The 19,739-nt window shown below is 45.3% G+C and overlaps 1 protein-coding gene across 1 annotated transcript in view; it reads right to left on the bottom strand.

The window, feature by feature from the left end:
• Nucleotides 1–15,113, bottom strand: part of STAP1 (signal transducing adaptor family member 1) — a 168,225-nt gene extending 153,112 nt beyond the window's left edge. Inside the window, exon 1 of the mRNA XM_082262180.1 lies at nt 14,866–15,113. Coding sequence (XP_082118306.1) covers nt 14,866–14,976 — 111 coding nt within the window. The 5' untranslated portion in view covers nt 14,977–15,113. The remainder of the gene's footprint in view (nt 1–14,865) is intronic.
• Nucleotides 15,114–19,739: the final 4,626 nt, after the last annotated feature.

Raw genomic sequence — 19,739 nt, 5'->3', positions numbered from 1 at the left:
TACATTTCCCATCATGCCTAGTCATAGCTGTGAATGTCAAAGTTTTGCAATGCCTCATGGGATGTGTCGTTTCGCAACAGCTGGAGGGCCGTAGTTTGAGGATCCCTGGTATAGAGGGATAACGGCACTGCTGGGACGACCACCAGCTCAGGAGAGAGCTAGAAGGAACACTGTAGGCAGATAAGGATACAGAAAGAGCAGTGCCCTCTGAGTGTGGTAAAAGGATTTATTGGTACAAACAGTAATAGTGACTCACAGGATGATTGTAGAGATGCACTAAGATGTAATGTAGTCCGTCCGCTCTGTGGATTTGGAGTGGCGTGTAGGGGTGCAGCCTCAGGTCCCCGGCTGGGTTCCGGCACTTCCTGGATCTCCGGAGCTTCGGCCTCACTCGATGTCGTCACGTCCGGTTAGAGCAGGGGAATGCATGCGTTTGGAGCATGTGTGCTCCTTCATCAGGCATGATGCCGGATACCACCGACGGGACCTGAGGCTGCACACCTACATGCCACTCCACGTACACAGAGCAGATGAACAACATTACATCTTCGTGCATCTCTACAATCATCCTGTGAGTCACTATTACTGTGTGTACCAATAAATCGTTTTGCCACACTCAGATGGCGCTGCTCTCTTTCCCTATCCTCATCTGTACCATGTGATTATCTTTGACCAATCACCGCTAATCACAACAAAACAAACTGAATGAATCTATTTAATTTTGTAAAATGCTTGCTTATAGCAATATAATTCACTGCTATAAGCAAACATAATATGTGTTAAAAAAAATCCTGATCACTTCACCAGAGTAGTACAATGTTACTGTAGTAACATTATATTGCTCTGGTATGTGCGGTAAAAAAAAAAAAAAGAAAATTATATATAAAAAAAATAAAAATATTTCTACTTTCACCAGTCAGTGTCCCTGATTACCACGACACCAGTTATATGATAACGCTGTAATGCACTGGTGACATGTAAAAAAAAACATTTTACTATTTATTTCTTCATTTTCCAAAAATTTCAACCTAACAAAACGCGCCATGCCTCTTACTAAATACCTTGGACTATCTACTTTCCAAAAAGGGGTCATTTGGGGATATTTGTCCTGTTCTGTCATTTTAGGGTCTCAAGAAATGAAATAGGCCGTCAGTTCATCATGATTTATTTTCAGATATATACCATAGTTTGTGGACTCTACGTATAACTTTCCTACAGACTAAATAATATACACTGATATGTGTCTTTTCACCAAATAAATGTAGCAGAATACATTTTGGGCTAAATTTATAAATAACGATTATTTGCAAAATTTTATAACAGAAACAAATAAAAACACACTTTTGTTTTCAAAATGTTCAGTCTTTTTTTGTTGTTTATTTATCAAAAGATAAAAAAAAAAATAGAAAGCTCTATTTGTGTGAACAAAATGATAAAAATGTAGTTTGGGTACAGTGTTTCATGACCATGCAATTGTTATTAAAAGTGCGACAGCACTGAAAGCTGAAAATTTTACTGGACAGGAAGGGGGGTAAAAGTGCCCCGTATTGAAGTGGTTGTAAAGGTAAAAAATTTTTTTTTTATCCTAATGCATTCTCTTCATTAAGGTAAAATACCTTTCAAAGTCAGATCCCCCAGCCCCTCCTAAATACTTACCTGAGCCCGATCCCGGTCCAGCGCAGTGCTGCTCTGCTCTCCCCTCACAAGAGACTCGGCAGGAGCCATTGGCTCTTGCTGCTATCAATCAAATCCAGTGGGGAAGGAGTGGGGCTGAGCCACTCTGGGTGTGTGTCAATAGACACGCACACAGTGAGGCTCAGGGTCAAGCCCGAACGGCAAACAAGTGCCTCCACAGCAAGTGGTTTGCTGTGGGGGCACTCCAAGAAAATGAGAGCCATGACTGCCAGTGGGTGACCTTAGAAGGAGGATAGGGACTGCTCTGTGCAAAACCACAGCACAGAGCAGATAAGTATACAATGTTTGTTATTTGAGAAAGAAAAATCAACCCTTACAATCACTTTAATGCATCAATATCACTGAACGAAGCTCAAACTTTCTGGAAACCCTGCTCAGCACATTTTAATTCTAGTGATTTCATGGGTTGGAAATTCTCCCTACATAAGGCAGAGAGTAATGGAGATAACCTATAAGTTTCTGTTGGAAATCACCTGACATTAACTGAATTATGGGCATGCATATCTGTTTAAAAGAATGTATTTCAAAGGTCTGATTGCTGTTTTGTGAACAGATTCTGTGTATAGATCCCTTTAGCAGAAGACTTTTTGAGGTCATTCCTGTAAGGCTGGGTTCACTAATGTGCGGCCGCAGATTCCAGCCTGGGGCCTGGTGTGCGTTTCTGTTCATCTGGTTCGGGTGCGATTCAGGTCCGAATTATTGCCTGAATTTGGACCTGAACTGGAACCAAAAATGCACAGGATTATTTTGGAATATGCACCCCGACTGCCTCAGACATGTGTGAACCGGCTCCATTAACCACTTTAAGACCAGGCCTATTTTTGACACTTGGTGTTTACAAGCTAAAATCATTTTTTTTTGCTAGAAAACTACTTAGACCCCGTTCACACTGGGGCGACCTGTCAGGCGACGTGGTCGCCTGACAGGTCGCCGTAGGTCGCCTGCCATAGAGAAGCTGTGGACCCGTTCTAATAGGAGCGACACAAGTCGCCGTAGGTTGCCTGCCATAGAGAAGCTGTGGACCCGTTCTAATAGGAGCGACTTAGAAAAAGGGTTCGGAGCTTCTTTGGGGCGACCCAGAGCGACCTGCATTGACTTCAATGATATGAAGTCCCTGCCGGCCGCTCCGAGGTTGCAGTGCGAGCTGCGCACCGCGACCTGTGAGGTCGCCCCGGCAAGTAGCATCGCCCCAGTGTGAACGGGGTCTGAGAACCCCCAAACATTATATATATTTTTTAGCAGAGACCCTAGAGAATAAAATGGAGATTGTTGCAATATTTTTTATCACACCGTATTTGCGCAGCGGTCTTCCAAATGCAATTTTCTTTGGCAAAAATTTACTTTTTTTAATTAAAAAATAAGAAAACAGTAAAGTTAGCCCATTTTTTTCCATAATGTGAAAGATAATGTTACGCCGAGTAAATAGATACCCAACATGTCATGCTTCAAAATTGCGCATGCTTGCGGAATGGCGACAAACTTTGGTACTTAAAAATCCCATAGGCGACATTTTAAAATTTTTTACAGGTTACCAGTTTAGAGTTACAGAGGAGGTCTAGGGCTCAAATTATTGCTCTCGCTCTAACGATTGCGGCGATACCTCACATGTGTGGTTTGAACACTGTTTACATATGTGAGCTGGGCTTCCGTATGCGTTTGCTTTTGCGTGTGAACTAACGGGGACAGGGCGCTTTAATTTTTTTTTTTCCTATTTATTTTATTATTTTTGATTTTTACACAGTTTAAAAAAAAATGTGATCATTTTTATTCCTATTACAAAGAATGTTAACATTCCTTGTAATAGAAATAGCCATGACAGGACCTCTTTATTGTGAGATCTGAGGTCAAAAAGTACACAAAAAAAAAATGGTTAAAAAAAGGCGGTTGCTAGGCAACGACGTTTGACGTCGCTCCGGTCCTCCAAGACCATAGAGTCGGGTGAGGGCCATCTTGCCCTCACTCCACTTCCTGTCTAAGAGGATCCGGTACCAGATCGTTTTCCCCGCTGCCGTCTGGTCTGGTAAGCGGGGAAAAGGACCGGGACGCAGTGGGAGGGGGGGCACCTCTTCCGCCGCCCCGTAAGGGTGATCCCGCGGCGAATCCCGCAATGGACTGTTCTGGACTGACACATTCCTGATCTTAGCGCTGCACCTCCCTTTTATTATGATACATTGTTTATACTGTAGTTATCTCTCAGTGCTGAGCAATGTTAATAAACATTTGCAGGAGGCTTTTTTTTTCTTGACAGCTGTGAGTGAGCAGTGAACAGCTCTGCACTGTATGAATCGTGGAAATGCTGGATTAAGATTGTGTAGGAGGTTGAATCGAGGTGGTGATTTTTTAATGCTCGTGCAGCTCTACTCTGCAACTTCATCTCTGGTCTAGATATTATCTGGGCTTCCTGCTGTCTTACAGTGGCCTGGTCACAGACAGCATTACCCCTTTCTGCTTCAGTAGCAGTTGTGTAAGTACAAATCCTCACTTTGTAGCTTGTATGGTGGATCATGCAATGGCAGCTGTCCTAGGCGCCTAGCCAGCTTGTGATCCACTTACAGTGCTAAGGGTAGTCCTTAACCCCTCTATTTTACCTAAGGAAAAATTCTCAGCTATGTGGGGAAAAAATGCAGCCAATATAGCTGAAACAGAGCACAAGCGTGCTTTGGACCCTCTCCTCCAGAGCAGTGGTGTATTTTGGTTTTATGCTGCCCTAGGCAAGACTAAAATTGGGCTCCCTCCCTCCTCCTCCTCCTATGTAAATTTGCCCCACTCCTTTTTTAACGGATGTGACTCCCTGAAGGACTACAAGTCCCAGCATGAACCCCTGAGATCTCACGAGAGGGGGGGTGAGAGGGAACGAGAGAGAGGGGATGAGAGAGAGGGGGAGAGAGAGAGGGGGGTTAGAGAGAGAGAGAGAGAGAGAGAGGGGGGATGAGAGAGAGAGGGGGGGGTGAGCGAGAGAGGGGGGGATGAGAGAGAGGGGTGAGAGAGAGGGGGTGTGCGAGAGAGGGGGGGAATGAGAGAGGGAAATGAGAGAGAGAGAGTGAGGAGAGAGAGGGGGTTGAGAGAGTGGGGGGTTGAGAGAGTGGGGGGATGAGAGAGGGGGGAATGCGAGAGAGAGGGGGGATGAGAGAAAGAGGGTTGAGAGAGGGGAGATGAGAGAGAGAGAGGGGGGTGAGAGATAGGGAGGTGAGAGAGAGACGTGGTAAGTGAGAGAGAGAGGGGGGAGAGAGAGGGGGGTGAGAGAGAGAGGGGTGAGAGAGGTGGCTCTAGCAACCAGTGTCAATAGAGTCTCAGGTGGAGGGGGGGCTGCTTTTATGCTGCCCCCCTGCAAAGTGCCACCCTAGGCCTGGGCCTTGTTGGCCTAGGCCAAAATACAGCACTGCTCCAGAGTCTGTCTATATATTCCATGGCAATGCAGTTGCTTTTGCACAGTCAGCTGAGAATAAGAAGGTCTGTACTATACCAATATTTGAGGAGTTGGAACAGGGGGAACTCCAGCGGTCTGGTTCAATTTTATGTCCCAAGCCCTGGTTTTTTCTTAACGTATCCTTCTGTCTTTCAACAACTGGAGCTCCTCACTGCATGCCAAACATCCTCTGAAAAGTGATCTACCATGGATCACTCCTCAAAAGGCAATGATTGTGTAAGCAAGCCCTTTAGTAGCTGGTTTCTTTTTTTTGTACAAGGTTTTCTGCTGCCAAAGGAAATGCATTTTCTTGTGGCTCTGTTTGTAGATTTATACATTGTATAGATTAGTTCAGGAATTTTACATTGCTGTACCCACAATGGGTATATGCGCATGCTGGTGCAAGCAGTTGGAAATGCTTTTCAACCTTTTTTTTTAGTATTATGAAATCTTTACCATAAGTATATTTTAATAGTAGTATACAGATGTTCCTGTGACACAATGGGGTTGATATGCAAAAACTGAAGAGTGTAAAATCTGGTGCAACTCTTCATACAATCAGCTTCCAGATTTTTTTTCTCAAAGCTTATTTGAACAAGCTGAAGTTAGAAACTAATTGGCTACCATGCACAGCTACAGCAGATTTTGCACTCTCCTGTTTTTTTAAATCAACACCAATGGCCCCTATCACATGGGCAGTGCGCCCGTCAGACTCAGTTTAGCACAGCGGGGATTGATTCACCGTTCCCCGCTGAGCAGGCGGATGATAGCTCCATCTTCCTGTGCAGACGGAGCTGTCAGAGCCCTGCTCTCCTCTATGGGAGATCGGATGAGAACGGACCGCCTGTCCGTTTTCATCCGATCTTATCCGATCCTCCAGACAGATGGAAAATAGGGTTTCCATCCGTCTGGATTTCACAGACAGGATTGGATTGGATAGCAGTGGGTGTCTCTGCTGACATCCGCTGCTCGCTCCATAGGGGTGCATGGAGCATCTGATCACGTCCACCTGAAAAATGACGGGCGGACCTGATCGGAAAGCCCGTGTGAAAGGGGCCAATATCTCATTTGTCATCTTGAAAAAATCTGCAACCTAAACTCAAAGTTCACCTGCTGGTAATCAGCATGCAATATATTTATGACCGTTATAAACAGCTCATGTATAACTTTAGTTAACTTATGAAGTACTGCTATGAACAAAACCAAATGTGTAGAGCTGTACAAATCCCAGAATCTTGGTAATCAGTGCACATAAGAAATGATTATGGACTTCTCAATGTGTGATAAATGCTGGTGCTGACATCTTGGCACTGCATACTTACGGCATGGACCTACATGCACACCATGACAGGAGTGTCTTAGTGCAAAATGAGGTAAGTATGCAGCACAATAAGGGGTCATTGTGGTTAGTGGTTGACTCTGGGATTTAGAGTTTTAGAGGTTCAGTATTTTAAAGCATACTTTAGAGCTTGGCTTAAGGTTTTTCAGGGATAGGATTATATTTTAGTGGAAGAAGTGTTTAAAGGATAACTGAAAGAATTAAAGGATAATGTACTTTTAGTAGAATATCTCTGAAGAAAGGATGGGTTAGAATAATGCAGCTCTGTATTTATTAATATTAAATAAAGAGTTTTACTTGGTATCAGCCTCCTATAATGGACTCTACAGCAGAGCTGAGACTGGGAGAGAAGAAAAGCAACAAAAGGAGCCAGTCTTGTGTTGCAGTGCCTGCTTCTTATTTCCCTGTCCACTCACAGATGGGGAGGGACAAGACATGTAAGTGTTACTAAACTCCAGCAGAGAAAAATCAGGTCTCTTCTTCTGTCAGACAGGATTGTGCTGTGGAATTAACAGTACCTATAGACCAGGGGTGTCAAACTCAATTTCATCAAAGGGCTGCATAAGCAGTATGATTGCCCTCAAAGGGCCAGTTGGATCTGGGGTGCGCTACATACAGAGTGCAGAGTTCAGGAGTGCATTATGTACAGGGTACAGGGTTTAGGGGTGCGTTATGCACAACATGCAACCCAACCCCCCAAAGCTTTCTTGCATTTCTCTCTCCTACCTGGCCGGCTCTAGTATCTACCTGCGTAGGCGGCTCTGCCTCACCTTGCAAAGAGGTTGCTTTTTCACTCAAGATTCTCGAGATCTGTCCCTGCCATGAGTGTGTGCAGGGATCTGTTACTTCCGGGAGCCGCTGTGCTTGAAAGTGACAGCAGGGAATGGAGGGCCAGAGCTGGAGGTGGTGGTATGGAGTTCCACCATGTTCCGACTAAAAAATAGGGTGCGAGGGCAACTTGAGAAGGCCTATAGGGCCAGATTCGGCCCGCGGGCCTTGTGTTTGACATAGGTGCTATAGACAAATACAAATAAGTTGCCAGGTCAACGGCTCTGCTATGAAGTCTAATCAATTTTTGCTAGCTTTTTTCTTTCATTTTGTTCTTGGATCTTTTCATTCAATGACTTAAAGGGATTGTGTAGCACTACTCCCTTAGGAGCTGCTGGCTATGGGTTCCCCTGGGTTACCATTAGCTACAGCATGACAGTTCAACATTTTCCCAAGTGTTTTAGCTCAGTCAGGAAACAGTCCAGTAGCTTTGGTTTTTGTGTTTTTATTTAGAACTTGGATGGGAGAAGGGAATGAATGGGATTCTTCAACTTGTATAACTATGCACAATTATCTGGGACGACTGATTAATGCTGAGTAACGCTGAGTAGCACTGTATAACGCTAGTCGCGGCTAGGCCGCTGCTTCAGCTTGTCATAAGTAGTGAAATAGAATTGAGTGAACTTCCTGAGGTAAACTGTACTGTACTGCAGAACAATCTTCAGGGCCCTTCCTGGCACCCCCTTTGTTCTTATTCTTCAGGGTCAAATACACTGCACCCCCTTTATTGTCAAACTTCCTGTGTGAGCTGGCTCCTTGATCCCCCGACTTCTCTGGAGTGAGCCCCTCTCCTAGGCAGACCCTGTGGCAAATCCCTGATTATGCACGACACTGTGAGAGAGACTCTGCCACCAGCTCTACTGTCAGCACTCTGGATCCTCTGCAGCTCAGCTCCACACCCGGTTCACTAGGCCGACCGCCAGAACCACCTTCCTCACACCTGCATGAGGAGAGACCAGCCATCTGCCTCCTCCTGGCACTATGCTTCCCGCCAAAAGACGCCCTGTCACATGTCCCCTCCGTATTTATGGTCAATCCCAGGAGGCATTGCAAGAATTATCTCCCACTGGGACTCTCACAAAAGCTGATGCTTCACTGGCTGTGTTTCCTCCACTGTCCAACAAGTTCCCTCTTTGGATACAGTGGGGACACTCCCTCAGACCCAGTGATTCACACCTGGAAACATGTGACAGGTAAACTAATGTTTGGTATTTAAAAAAATATACAAGACTTTACAATCACTTTAAGCTTAAGCTTCTTTTTCCAATGACTTAAGTTGATCTCTATTAAACAGAGATCCCAACTATATATCCTCCTCAGAGTTCACTATACTCCGCTTAGATTACATCTGATGGGCGTAAGGCCAGATGCATTATGTGCTAAATGCAGGGGGGAGACGGGTACCATTATCCATTTGTTGTGGAGATGCCCCAAATTGCACCGATATTGGTCCACGGTTGTGACCACAGTAAGCACTGCTCTAGGTGTAGTGGTCCCCTTGGATCCTAGACAATGCTTGCTGGGCATGCTTGATAAGGTCACCCAGAACAGATGTCTTGGGGAGGCGGCAGCGAGAGCCCTGTTTCAGGCACGTAGACTTTTGTTTGTAAACTGGACTTCATCTGAACCTCCCACGCATGAGATGTGGCTTGAACAGTTGGGTAATAAATTACGCATTGAAAAACGTATATATCAACATAGGGGGCTCCCCTTACAAATTTGAGAAGGTGTGGGGTAGATGGTTGGCTACTCCTGGCCTGGCCAGGTTATAGTTCATGCTGTGTACTGCCCAGCTCTACCCCTTACTGATATACACACACACACTGCTCAAAAAAATTAAAGAAACACTTTGAAAACACAGCAGATCACAATGGGGAAAAATATCATGCTGGATATCTATACTGATATGTACTGGGTAATGTGCTAGGATCGAAAAGAATGCCACATCGTTTGATGGAAATGAAAATTATCAACCTACACAGGGCTGAATTCAAAGACAACCCGAAAATCAAATTGAAAAATGATGCAGCAGGCAAGTCCATTTTACTGAAATTTCATTGCAGCAACTCAAAAATGGTCCTCAGTAGTTTGTATGGCCCCCACGTGCTTGGATGCATGCCTGACAACATTGTGGCATGCTCCTATTGAGACAACGGATGGTGTCCTGGGGTATTTCCTCCCAGATTTGGACCAGGGCATCACTGAGCTCCTGAACAGACTGAGGTGCAACTTGGCGGCATTGGATAGACCAATGTTTTATTGGATTTAGATCAGGCAAGCGTGGAGGCTATTCAATGGTATAAATTCCTTCATCCTCCAGGAAATGGCTGCAACATGGGGCCAGAAATAGTTGTGCTCCAGGAGGAACCCAGGACCCACTGCACCAGAGTAGGGTCTGACAATGGGTCCAAGGATTTCATCCCGATATCTAATGGCAGTCAGAGTGCCATTGTCTTTGCTGTAGAGGTCTGTGCGTCCCTCCATGGATATGCTTCTCAGACCATCACTTACCCACCACCAAACCTGTAATGCAATCTAACAATGTTTTACAGGCAGCATAATGTTCTCCACGGCTTCTCCAGACCCTTTCACATTTGTCACATGTGCTCAGGGTGAACCTGCTCTTATCTGTAAAAAAGCACAGGGCGCCAGTGGCAGACCTGCCAATTCTGGTGTTCAGTGGCAAATGCCAATTGAGCTCCACAGTGCTGAGCAATGAGCACAGGGCCCACTAGAGGACGTTGGGCCCTCAGTCCACCCTCAAAGTGTTTCTCATTGTTTGCTCAGACATTCACACCAATGGCCTACTGGAGGTCATTTTGTAGGGCTCTGGCAGTGCTCATCCTGTTCCTTCTGGCACAAAGGATACCAGTCCTGCTGATGGGTTAAGGAGCTTCCTTGGCCCTGTCCAGCTCTCCTAGAGAAATTGCCTGTCTCTTGTAATCTCCTCCATGCTCTTGAGACTGTGCTGGGAGACACAGCAAACCTTCTGGCAATGGCACATATTAATGTGCCTTCCTGGAGAAGTTGGGCTGCCTGTGCAAACTCTATAAGATCCAGGTATCGCCTCATGCTATCAGTAGTGACACTGACCCTAGCCACATGCAAAGCTAGTGAAACAGTCAGAAAAGATGAGCAGGGAAAAAAATGTCAATGCCTCCACCTGTAAAAACCATTCCTGTTTTGGAGGTTGTCTCATTGTTGCCCATCTAGTGCACCTGTTAATTTATTGACAGCAAAGCAGCTGAAACTGATTACCAACCCCCTCTGCTTCTTAAATTACCAGATCAATATCTCAGGCGTTTAATTGACTTGATGCTGTACTCTGATTAAAAAGTGTTCCTTCAATTTTTTTGAGAGGTGTGTGTATGTGTGTGTGTGTGTGTGTGTGTGTAGAATATATATATATATATATATATATATATATATATATATATATATATATATATATATATATCATGTTGTGCTGTGGCTCCTTTTGTTTTGGCATTACAGTTTGAAAATGAAATGATTAGGGGCTGTCAATTTTATGCCAAAACAAAACATATTAATGTTAGTGCCGGTTCACACTAGGGCGACCTGTGAGGCGACCTGGTCGCCTCACAGGTCGCCGCAGGTCGCCTCCCATAGGGAAGCTGCGGACCCGTTCTAATAGGAGCGACACAAGTCGCTCCGACCTAGAAAAAGGGTCCGGAGCTTCTTTGGGGCAACCTGGAGGCGACCGCCATAGACTTCAATGTTATGAAGTCTGTGGCGGCCGCTCCGAGGTAGCGTCGCCCCTATGTGAACGGGGGCTAAGGAGATCTGGTTGTATTTATAGTTAGTTTTACCATTTTATTATTGAGTTTCTTCTGACTTTAAAATACAAGTTTAAGTGTAGAGATTTTCTAAAATGACCTAGGCCCCCGTTCACACGGGTGTGACTTTAAAGCCGACTTCCCAGCGTGACTTTGGCACAACTTGCCTGTGACCTCTTTAACCACTTCCCGGCCGTCATATAGTAAAATGACAGCGGCAAAATGGTTGTCCCATCCCGGCTGGGCATCATATGATGTCCAGAGCGGCGATTGGTGGTGCGGTGTGTCACTCTGACACACCGCATCTCCGATCCAGGTAAAGAGCCTATGACGTAGGCTCTTTATCATGTGATCAGCTGTGTCCAATCACCGTGAGTAGAGGAGAGCCAATCGGCGACTCTCCTGACGGGGGGGTTCTGTGCTGTTAATCAGTGTCTGTTCTGGTAATCAGAGCATTGATTACCAGTGCAAACCCTTGGGGGATGACACTAGAGCCACCAGGGATTGCCCACCCATGGCCACCAAGGATGCCCACCCATGGCCACCAGGGATGCCAATCAGTGCTCCGGGGTCCTGTTAGTGCCATTAGTGCCACCCACCAGTGCCCATCATTGCCATCTATCAGTGCCGCCCACCAGTGCCCATCATTGCCCATCAGTTTCGCCTATCAGTGCCCATTAGTGTCTTCTATCAGTGCCGCCTATCAGTGCCCATCAGTGCTACCTATCAGTGCCAACTATCAGTGCCCATTAGTGCTGCATATTAGTGTCTCATCATCAGTGCCACCCAATCAGTGCCTCCTCATCAGTGCCTGCCAGTTCGGCCTCATCATTGCAGGAAAAAACTATTTATTTACATCATTCTATAACATAAACAAAAACGTTTTGTTTTTTTTTTCAAACTTTTCGGTCATTTTTTATTTGTTTAGCAAAAAAAGAAAAAACCTTACGGTGATCAAATACCACCAAAAGAAAGCTCTATTTGTGGGAAAATAAATGACAGAAATTTGGTTTAGGTACACTGTTGCATGACAGCGCAATTGTCATTCAAAATGCAACAGCGCTATAAGCCGAAAAATGTGACTGGGCAGGAAGGGGGTGTAACTGCCCTGTATGGAAGTGGTTAACAGAAGTCAATGCCAAACAAATGACAAAATTGCACCAAAAGTAGTGCAGGAACCTTTTTTTCTAAGTCAGAGCTACTCAAGTCGTTCCTATTGGAACGGTTCCATTGCATTTAATGGGGCGCGACTTGTGATCTCAAAGTCGGAGCGAATGTCGCGCCAGTGTGAACTGGGGCTTAAAGTGGAACTACTCTGCATATGAGCGCCTCAAACCAAAAACAATATTCATTTTTAATATTCAAAGTAAACTCCTCCATCCATCAATGTCTCCATGTTTTATTTTGCTGAGATATCACTTTGAAAAACAGCCCCTAGCTTTTGTGGCCATCTTGAGTAAGGGCAAATGATTCATGTAGCATTGTTTACTTCCTGGAATCCATCTACCCTTAGGGCCGGTTCACACTCTTGCGAGTGTGGCGATCGCATGTATTATCGGAGCGCACTGCTCCTTCATTACATGCGATCGAATGTGCGGTGCGAATTCAGCCATACACTTTGTATGGATGAATTCGCACTGTATCCGCACAAAAGACGCACATGACCCTTTTTTCCAGCCGCATCAGGATCGGATCGCACAGTGGTTCACACTTGTGTGATCTGATCCTGTGCGAACTGTCAGATCGCACTGCGATATGCGATCAAACTGGGGGTGTCGTTAACATTTCATTGAAACCCCCTGCGTATTGCATATGGCAGTGTGAACTGCCAGATGTGCGTTTGCGATGCGGGAACAGGCTGCGAATTTGCAGCCTTCCCGCATCGCACAAGTGTGAACCGGGACTTAGCTCCAACATGCAAGTAGGAGAGTGTTGCTTAGCTGAGAAAACCCCTCCTCCTCTCCTAAAGACTCCTGGGATGTATGACATCATTTGCCTAGGTATGGAAACAAGGAAGTAACTAAAGAAATGTAAAAAAAAAAAAAAAAAACAAAGCAAAAAAGGTTAAAAAAAAAAAAAAAAAATCAATAGAATATACCTTCCTATGTATTTACTATTGCTAGCAGCATTAGGTCTCATGCACACTGGACAACTTTACAACTGCTGTTTTTTCGCTTCTGGCATTTTTTAATGTACAGTCAGTAACCTTCCCAGCGTTTTATGCTATGTGTCCAAGCACACACAGGCTTTTATCAACGTTTTCTGATTGGGAAAATACCTCCAGAACTAGTGGGTTTTTGAACCGTAAAAGCTCTAAAACACAGCTAACCGGCGTTTTTGAGCATTTTTGATCCCATAGCTTGTGTTTTCTTGCTAAAAAACGTTAACACTAAAAAACACGGACAAATGCAGCAAAACGCTAATGAAAAAAAGTGGGAAAAGCACTGGAAAACTCACGTTTAAATGTGGCAACACTATTGGCGTTTTTAGAACATCCAGTGTGCATGAGGCTTAAGGCTTAATGCACTAGCCTACAATGGCAGCTCCTAAACTTGAGTTTTGGAGCTTTTGGTGTTTTTTTGTTTTGCCTAAGCTCCTAAACTTCACTCCATAAAAGCCTTTGTGTCAATGTACACATAGGCTTTGAGCAGCATTTAGGTGAGCTTCAACCTGGCTCTCCTGAAAGAAGAAGAATAGGATAGGAAGTTTAGGATAGGAAGGTTTTGACCGCCGGCCACAGGAAAACGCAAAATGCAGTAAATATAAGGCAGTGTACTTGAAGCCTAAGGCCCCTTTCACACAGACGGACCATTCAGATCCGCCTGTCCGTTTTTTTGGCGGATCTGAACGATCCCCCCTTGCATTCCTATGGGGCATGGGATGTCAGCGGAGACATGTCCGCTGACACCCGATCCGATCCGTCAAATCTGGACGGATGGAAACCCTATTTTCCAGTCGTCCAGCGGATCGGATCGGATGGGATCGGGTGAGAACGGACTGACGGTCCGTTGACATCCGATTTCCCCCATAGAGATGCATGGGGAACTGACAGCTGTGTCTCCGCACACAGCGCGGAGACACAGCTGTCCTCCTGCTGCTCAGCGGGGGATCGGCGGCTCGATCCCCCGCTGAGAAAAACGGACTCCGTCCAACGGACGGAGTGTGTGAAAGGAGCCTAAGGGCTCTTTCACACGGTCCGCCTCCGTAGGCGGATCTGTGCTGCTCAGCGGGGATCGATCCACCGATCCCCGCTGAGCCGGCGGATGACAGCTCCATCTCCACTTGCAGTGCGAAGAGGGAGGTGTCACAGCCCCGCTGCTCTCTATAGGGAATCAGATGAGAGTGGACTGCCTGTCCGCTCTCATCCGATCCGATCCCTGAACGGATGGAAAAATAGGGTTTCCATCCGTCCAGATTTCACGGACAGGATCGGATACAGATGGCAGCTGGTGTCATCGGACATGTCACCGCTGACATCCGCTGCCCCATAGAGCTGCATGGAGGATCAGATCCGCCTAAAAAACTGACAGGCGGATCTGATCGGATCACCCGTGTGAAAGAGCCCTAAGGATTAAAAATAGTCAATGTTATTTGAGAGAGTAAAGTTCCGCTTTAATTATTCTTAATGCTTATTAATACTTTCGATTTCCCTCTTAGATGATCACATAAAACGTTCTACAAACAAAATGACAAGTAATAAGAGTTTCAAATAATCAAAATTTTACATAGTTAACTTCCCTTTTATGAATTAGTGCCCAAGCGTTTGTACCATACATAAAGAGCCCAAATAATGACCTTACCTTACTTCTAGGTCGTTTAATCCACAAAAAACTCTCATAATATAAAGGTAGTGCTGTGAGTTTAGATCTTTGCTGATAAATCCTCCTAGGTGCTGGTTCCAGTGATGCCATATTGGCTTTTTTGTTTAATCCACGTATCACTTGAGCTTTTATCCCTCTTTGTGAATAGAAGTACAATATGCTGTCTGTAGAAGGAAGTCAGGACATAAAAAAAGTTGTGCAGATTGTTTGTGCTGTTGTCCAGCCCAACCCATCTCTGCAGGTGGGAGGAGAGAAAGGTGTAAGATTAAAGGACATTTCTATGTCCAAATTCCATCAGTCATTTAAAAGAATGCAGATTTTGCTGCTTTCAGAAATAGGGCACTTACAGAAAGAAGTAACCAGAGCCTCATAGAGATACATAAAAATATTATTATAATTATGTATACACTCTTACAAGAGAGACCAGCATTTTAACCACTTAAGCCCCAGAAGATTTTACCCCCTTCCTGACCAGGGGGGTATTTTGGGATTCGGCACTGCGTGACTTTAACGGACAATTGCGCGGTCGTGCGACGCTGTACCTAAACGAATTTGACGTCCTTTTTTTCCCACACACAGAGCTTTCTTTTGGTGGTATTTGATCACCTGTGCGATTTTTTGATCATGCGCTATAAACAAAAATAGAGCGTCAATTTTGCAAAAATAACAATATTTTTCACATTTTTTTATATGAAATTCCCCCCAAAAAAATGTAAAAATCAAAATTTTTTAACATTTTTGGCCAATTTGTTTTATGCTACATATGTTTGGTAAAGAAAATCGCAAAAAGCGTATTTTGATTGGTTTGCGTTTACTAACAAAGGGAAAGATTTTTGTAATTTTTGTTGTTTTTTTTAACGCGTAATGGCGGCGATCTGCGATTTTTTTTTGCGGTACTGCGACATTGCGGCGGACAGATCGGACCCTTGACTGACATTTTTGACACTTTTGGGGTTACCAGTGACATTTCTACAGTAATCAGTGCTATACATATGCACTGTTACTGTAAAATTACACTGGCAGTGAAGGGGTTAACTTTATTTGAGAGGGAGGGGTGGTGTGTGTCCCTAGGGGCGTGATTCTAACTGTGATTGGCTGTGGCTTGAGCTGTAGGAACAATGATCAATGGTCCTACATAGTAGAACCGTATGATCATTGTTTCTACACAGGGGAGAATGACAGGCGGCTTGTTTACATTAGCCGCCTGCCTTTCTCCCTCTCCACCGACGATCGCCGAGTGACCGGCGGACATCGGGTCCGCCAGTCACATGCGCGGGGGGTCCGTGACCGCGCGGGAGCGGGAGCGCGCCTCCAGCGGCACGTGCTCGCTCCCCAGAGCCTCACAGGCTAGTGACGTATATATATATGTTACTTTGCCTGTGAGGGGCTGACCGCCACAGTATATGTACTTGCGGCGGTCGGCAAGTGGTTAAGCCTCATAATAGTCACGAGTGTGCTATACAACTAGGTGCTCTTCAGACCTTTCCTGCTGATACTAACTCCAACACAGTGGGGGAGATTTACTAAAACTGATGCATGCAAAATCTGGTGCAGCTGTGCACAGTAACCAATCAGCTTTTAGCCCCTGTTCAAATTGGGTCGATTTGACATGTCAAATCGCATGGCAAGTCTGAGCCTATTTCAGGCAACAGCACTGTTGGAATTGGGGCGACTTCGGCTTTGCAGTGCTGCACTGATTCCCCAAAGTAGTTCTTGCACTACTTTTGGCGACTTTGGGGGCGATTTCAATAGACATCTGTGCATAAACTTGCACAGATGTCTGTCAAATCGCCCCCGAACTCACACTGAAATGTGGGTTTGAAATAGTGCGAGTTCAGCTTCTGAACGATACACGATTTTATTCCCGCCCTCAGTGTGAATGAAGGCTTATGCCTCGTACACACGCAACGATTATCGGCCGACCGATCGTCCGACTTTTGTCCAGAGTGGTGTTTTGTTGGTTGGAATGTGCCTAGACTGCACACGAATTTTCTCGGCCAACAAAAATCTACATCAGAAGTGATGTCATGTGCTGGTTTACTTTCCGTGTGTTTTTTCCTCTCTGAGCATGCCCAGTCTTGCTCATGAGATTTTTGTCTGCCGAAATCTGTACTGACTGACGGAAAATCGGCCGTTGTGTTGACGGCCAACAAAAATTTTATAGCCTGCACACCAGATTTTATTCGGCCGAAAAGTCGGGGTCGGTTGTCGAAAGCATCATACTAACAAGCCGAAAATCGGTCGCTCGGACGTTGGCCGAAAATTCACGGCCAATAGTCGATGCGTGTGTACGAGGCATTAAAGTGGAACTCCACCCAGAATGGGATGTCTGTGCAGTGCGATTCAAGCCATACATTTTGTATGGCTCAAACTGCATCGCATCCACATGCAAATTGTGCAGGACCCTATTTTTCTGCACCTGAATCGCATCGCATAAGTGTTCACACCCACGCGATGTGATTCTGGTAATCACCCTGCGTTTTGCTATGGTGTTGTTAATCTAACATTGACACCAGTAGCAGGTCGCATGAACACTGTGCGATTGCAATGCGGTGTGGGAAACGCACAGGATTTGCTGCTTTTTCCGCATCGCATCAGTGTGAACCAGGGCCTAAACAGCAGTAGGATCTAAAACACGCTACAATTTGCAGTGCATTTTCCTTACATTTGCTATACTGTGCTTTTTCTGCATGTTTGAAAGGTGTTGCCTTGTATATGCTAGTTTTATAAAATGTGTTGTATTAGTTTCAATGAATAACATATGATATATAGATAGTAACACTGCCCTGAAAGATAACCTTGTCAAATTAGGCCTGGATTTTTGTTGCATTCAGAAATGCAATGAGTAGAGATCTTGCATTTACTATTAAAATTAATACAGTGCATTCAAAAAAACTGGTGGATGCAGTCAGCATAACCGAATGTGCTGCCCAGTATTTACTGTATTGCATAGTGTGAAACAGCCTTAACGCACTCGTACTGTGTTACTGTTTGTATTGTTATTGGCTGCAGTTCTTTATTTTCACTGGCAGTGTTATTACCTTGGGGGAATAATCTCGGGAGAAAAAAAAAAAAAGATTCAAAGTGGTAACACTGGTTTGCATAGTTGTCCTGTACTGAAACCTGTTCATAGTGGCTACACCAAAAATGTAGATGTCTCTAGGTGAAAGTTAATTTCTAGCATTAACAATTATGAATACTTCCTCTTCAAACATGTTTAGTGCAACCTTTAGGATGTAGTATTCTCCTTTTAAAAATCAGAGATCGTAAGAGGAGAAGTAAGATGATTGGTTGGTTAATTTCTCTGTACCAACCTAGAATATGTACATGTGGCCAGGGCCACTGGCCCTGCATGTGGGGGTACCTTTCACGCGTGTGTACATTCATTAATGTCCAGGACAAGGCGGGGACTGCGAAATAAGCAGTAAATGGTGCGCAGTAGTAGAGGTACAGAGTCCGTCTGTAAGACCCCGTTCACACCGGGGCGACCTGTCAGGTCGCCGTAGGTCGCCTGCCATAGAGAAGTTGTGGACCCGTTCTAATAGGAGCCACACAAGTCGCTCCGACTTAGAAAAAGGGTCCGGAGCTTCTTTGGAGCGACCTGGAGCGACCTGCATTGACTTCAATGTTATGAGGTCCGAGGTCGCGGTGCGAGCTGCGCGCCGCGACCTGTGAGGTCGCCCCGGCAAGTCGGATAGCCCCAGTGTGAACGGGGTCTAAAAGTGTTGTCCCTTGTCATTACACACTTTCCCCGTGGTATGTTGCACTTAGGGGAGACCAGGGCCGCTGATAGGGGGGTCCACCAGCCCTCTTGTAGGGGGCCCGAGCACACAGGGGGGCCCACACAAAGAGGGGTATTAGTGATGGACAACAAATACAGAAATCTTCCTCCAGCACCTGAATCTGATCTCTGTTCCTCTCCCTGCTATCAGCTTTTATCTGCTGAGAAAGACAGTTGTCCCTTACTAATCCCCTTTCCTGTGTGGCCCCCCCTCCCAGCACTGGCTATAATGTTATCTCTGCTCAGGAGTTTATTTGTAACTTTGTTTCTCTCCCTCTGTCGCTCTGATCCAGGACCTCCAACTGCCCAGCCTGTATATTTTTTCCATTTCATCTTCATTTTTATTTATTAACATAGTTTTGTTTTTTTTTAGATTTAGCAGGAATTATGTGAGTTATGTTATATTTGTGTCTGTTAATAGTGATTTTGTTGTAATTTTAGCTAAATATATCTTTAATATTTTCTTGGGGGGGCCCTGCCAGGTAGTCTGTACGGGGCCCCGCGATTTCTAACAGCAGCCCTGGGGGAGACACCGCTGAGCCCACGCCTTCTTCTCCAGTCCAGCGTACCTCTACCACCTCGCTCCCAGTGACAGAATGGGGTCCCGCTGTGCACCTAGCGGGGGCCTCATATGTGCACTTTATTATTTCATTACACTCTCCTGTACCATGCAAGCAGGTGCATGGGGCCTCTGTACCATGGGTTCAGTCCCAGAAACTTTTGGGGGAACCAGAACACTGATCCCCTCAAACCATCATGCACCCCTTTGACTGCAGACTAGGTTTAGAAAAGTTTGACAACTTTTACTCTACTGCTCATGGCTAAACAGATTAATGGAGGTGGCTGCCCAGACGAACCTTTACAGGTGCTAATACAAAGCTGGCGATCCCCAATAGCTAGTATTGTCCACTGGATCACCGGTATCACCAGTATCTTGTGTTGATCACATGCTGATTCTTGGGTTCTCGAGTTCCCTGTATTGTGGAGCTCCTTCGTTCTCAAGCTCCCACTGGACTCAGGAGGCCCCCCTGAACCAGACCTTCCTCCTATTTATGTATCACACAGGGAGGAA

The sequence above is a fragment of the Pelophylax lessonae genome (genome assembly GCF_965119305.1).
Source record: "Pelophylax lessonae genome assembly, chromosome: 1".
NCBI lineage: Eukaryota > Metazoa > Chordata > Amphibia > Anura > Ranidae > Pelophylax > Pelophylax lessonae.
The sequence above is the reverse complement of the archived record's forward strand: the minus strand, read 5'-3'. Positions and strand labels throughout refer to the sequence as shown.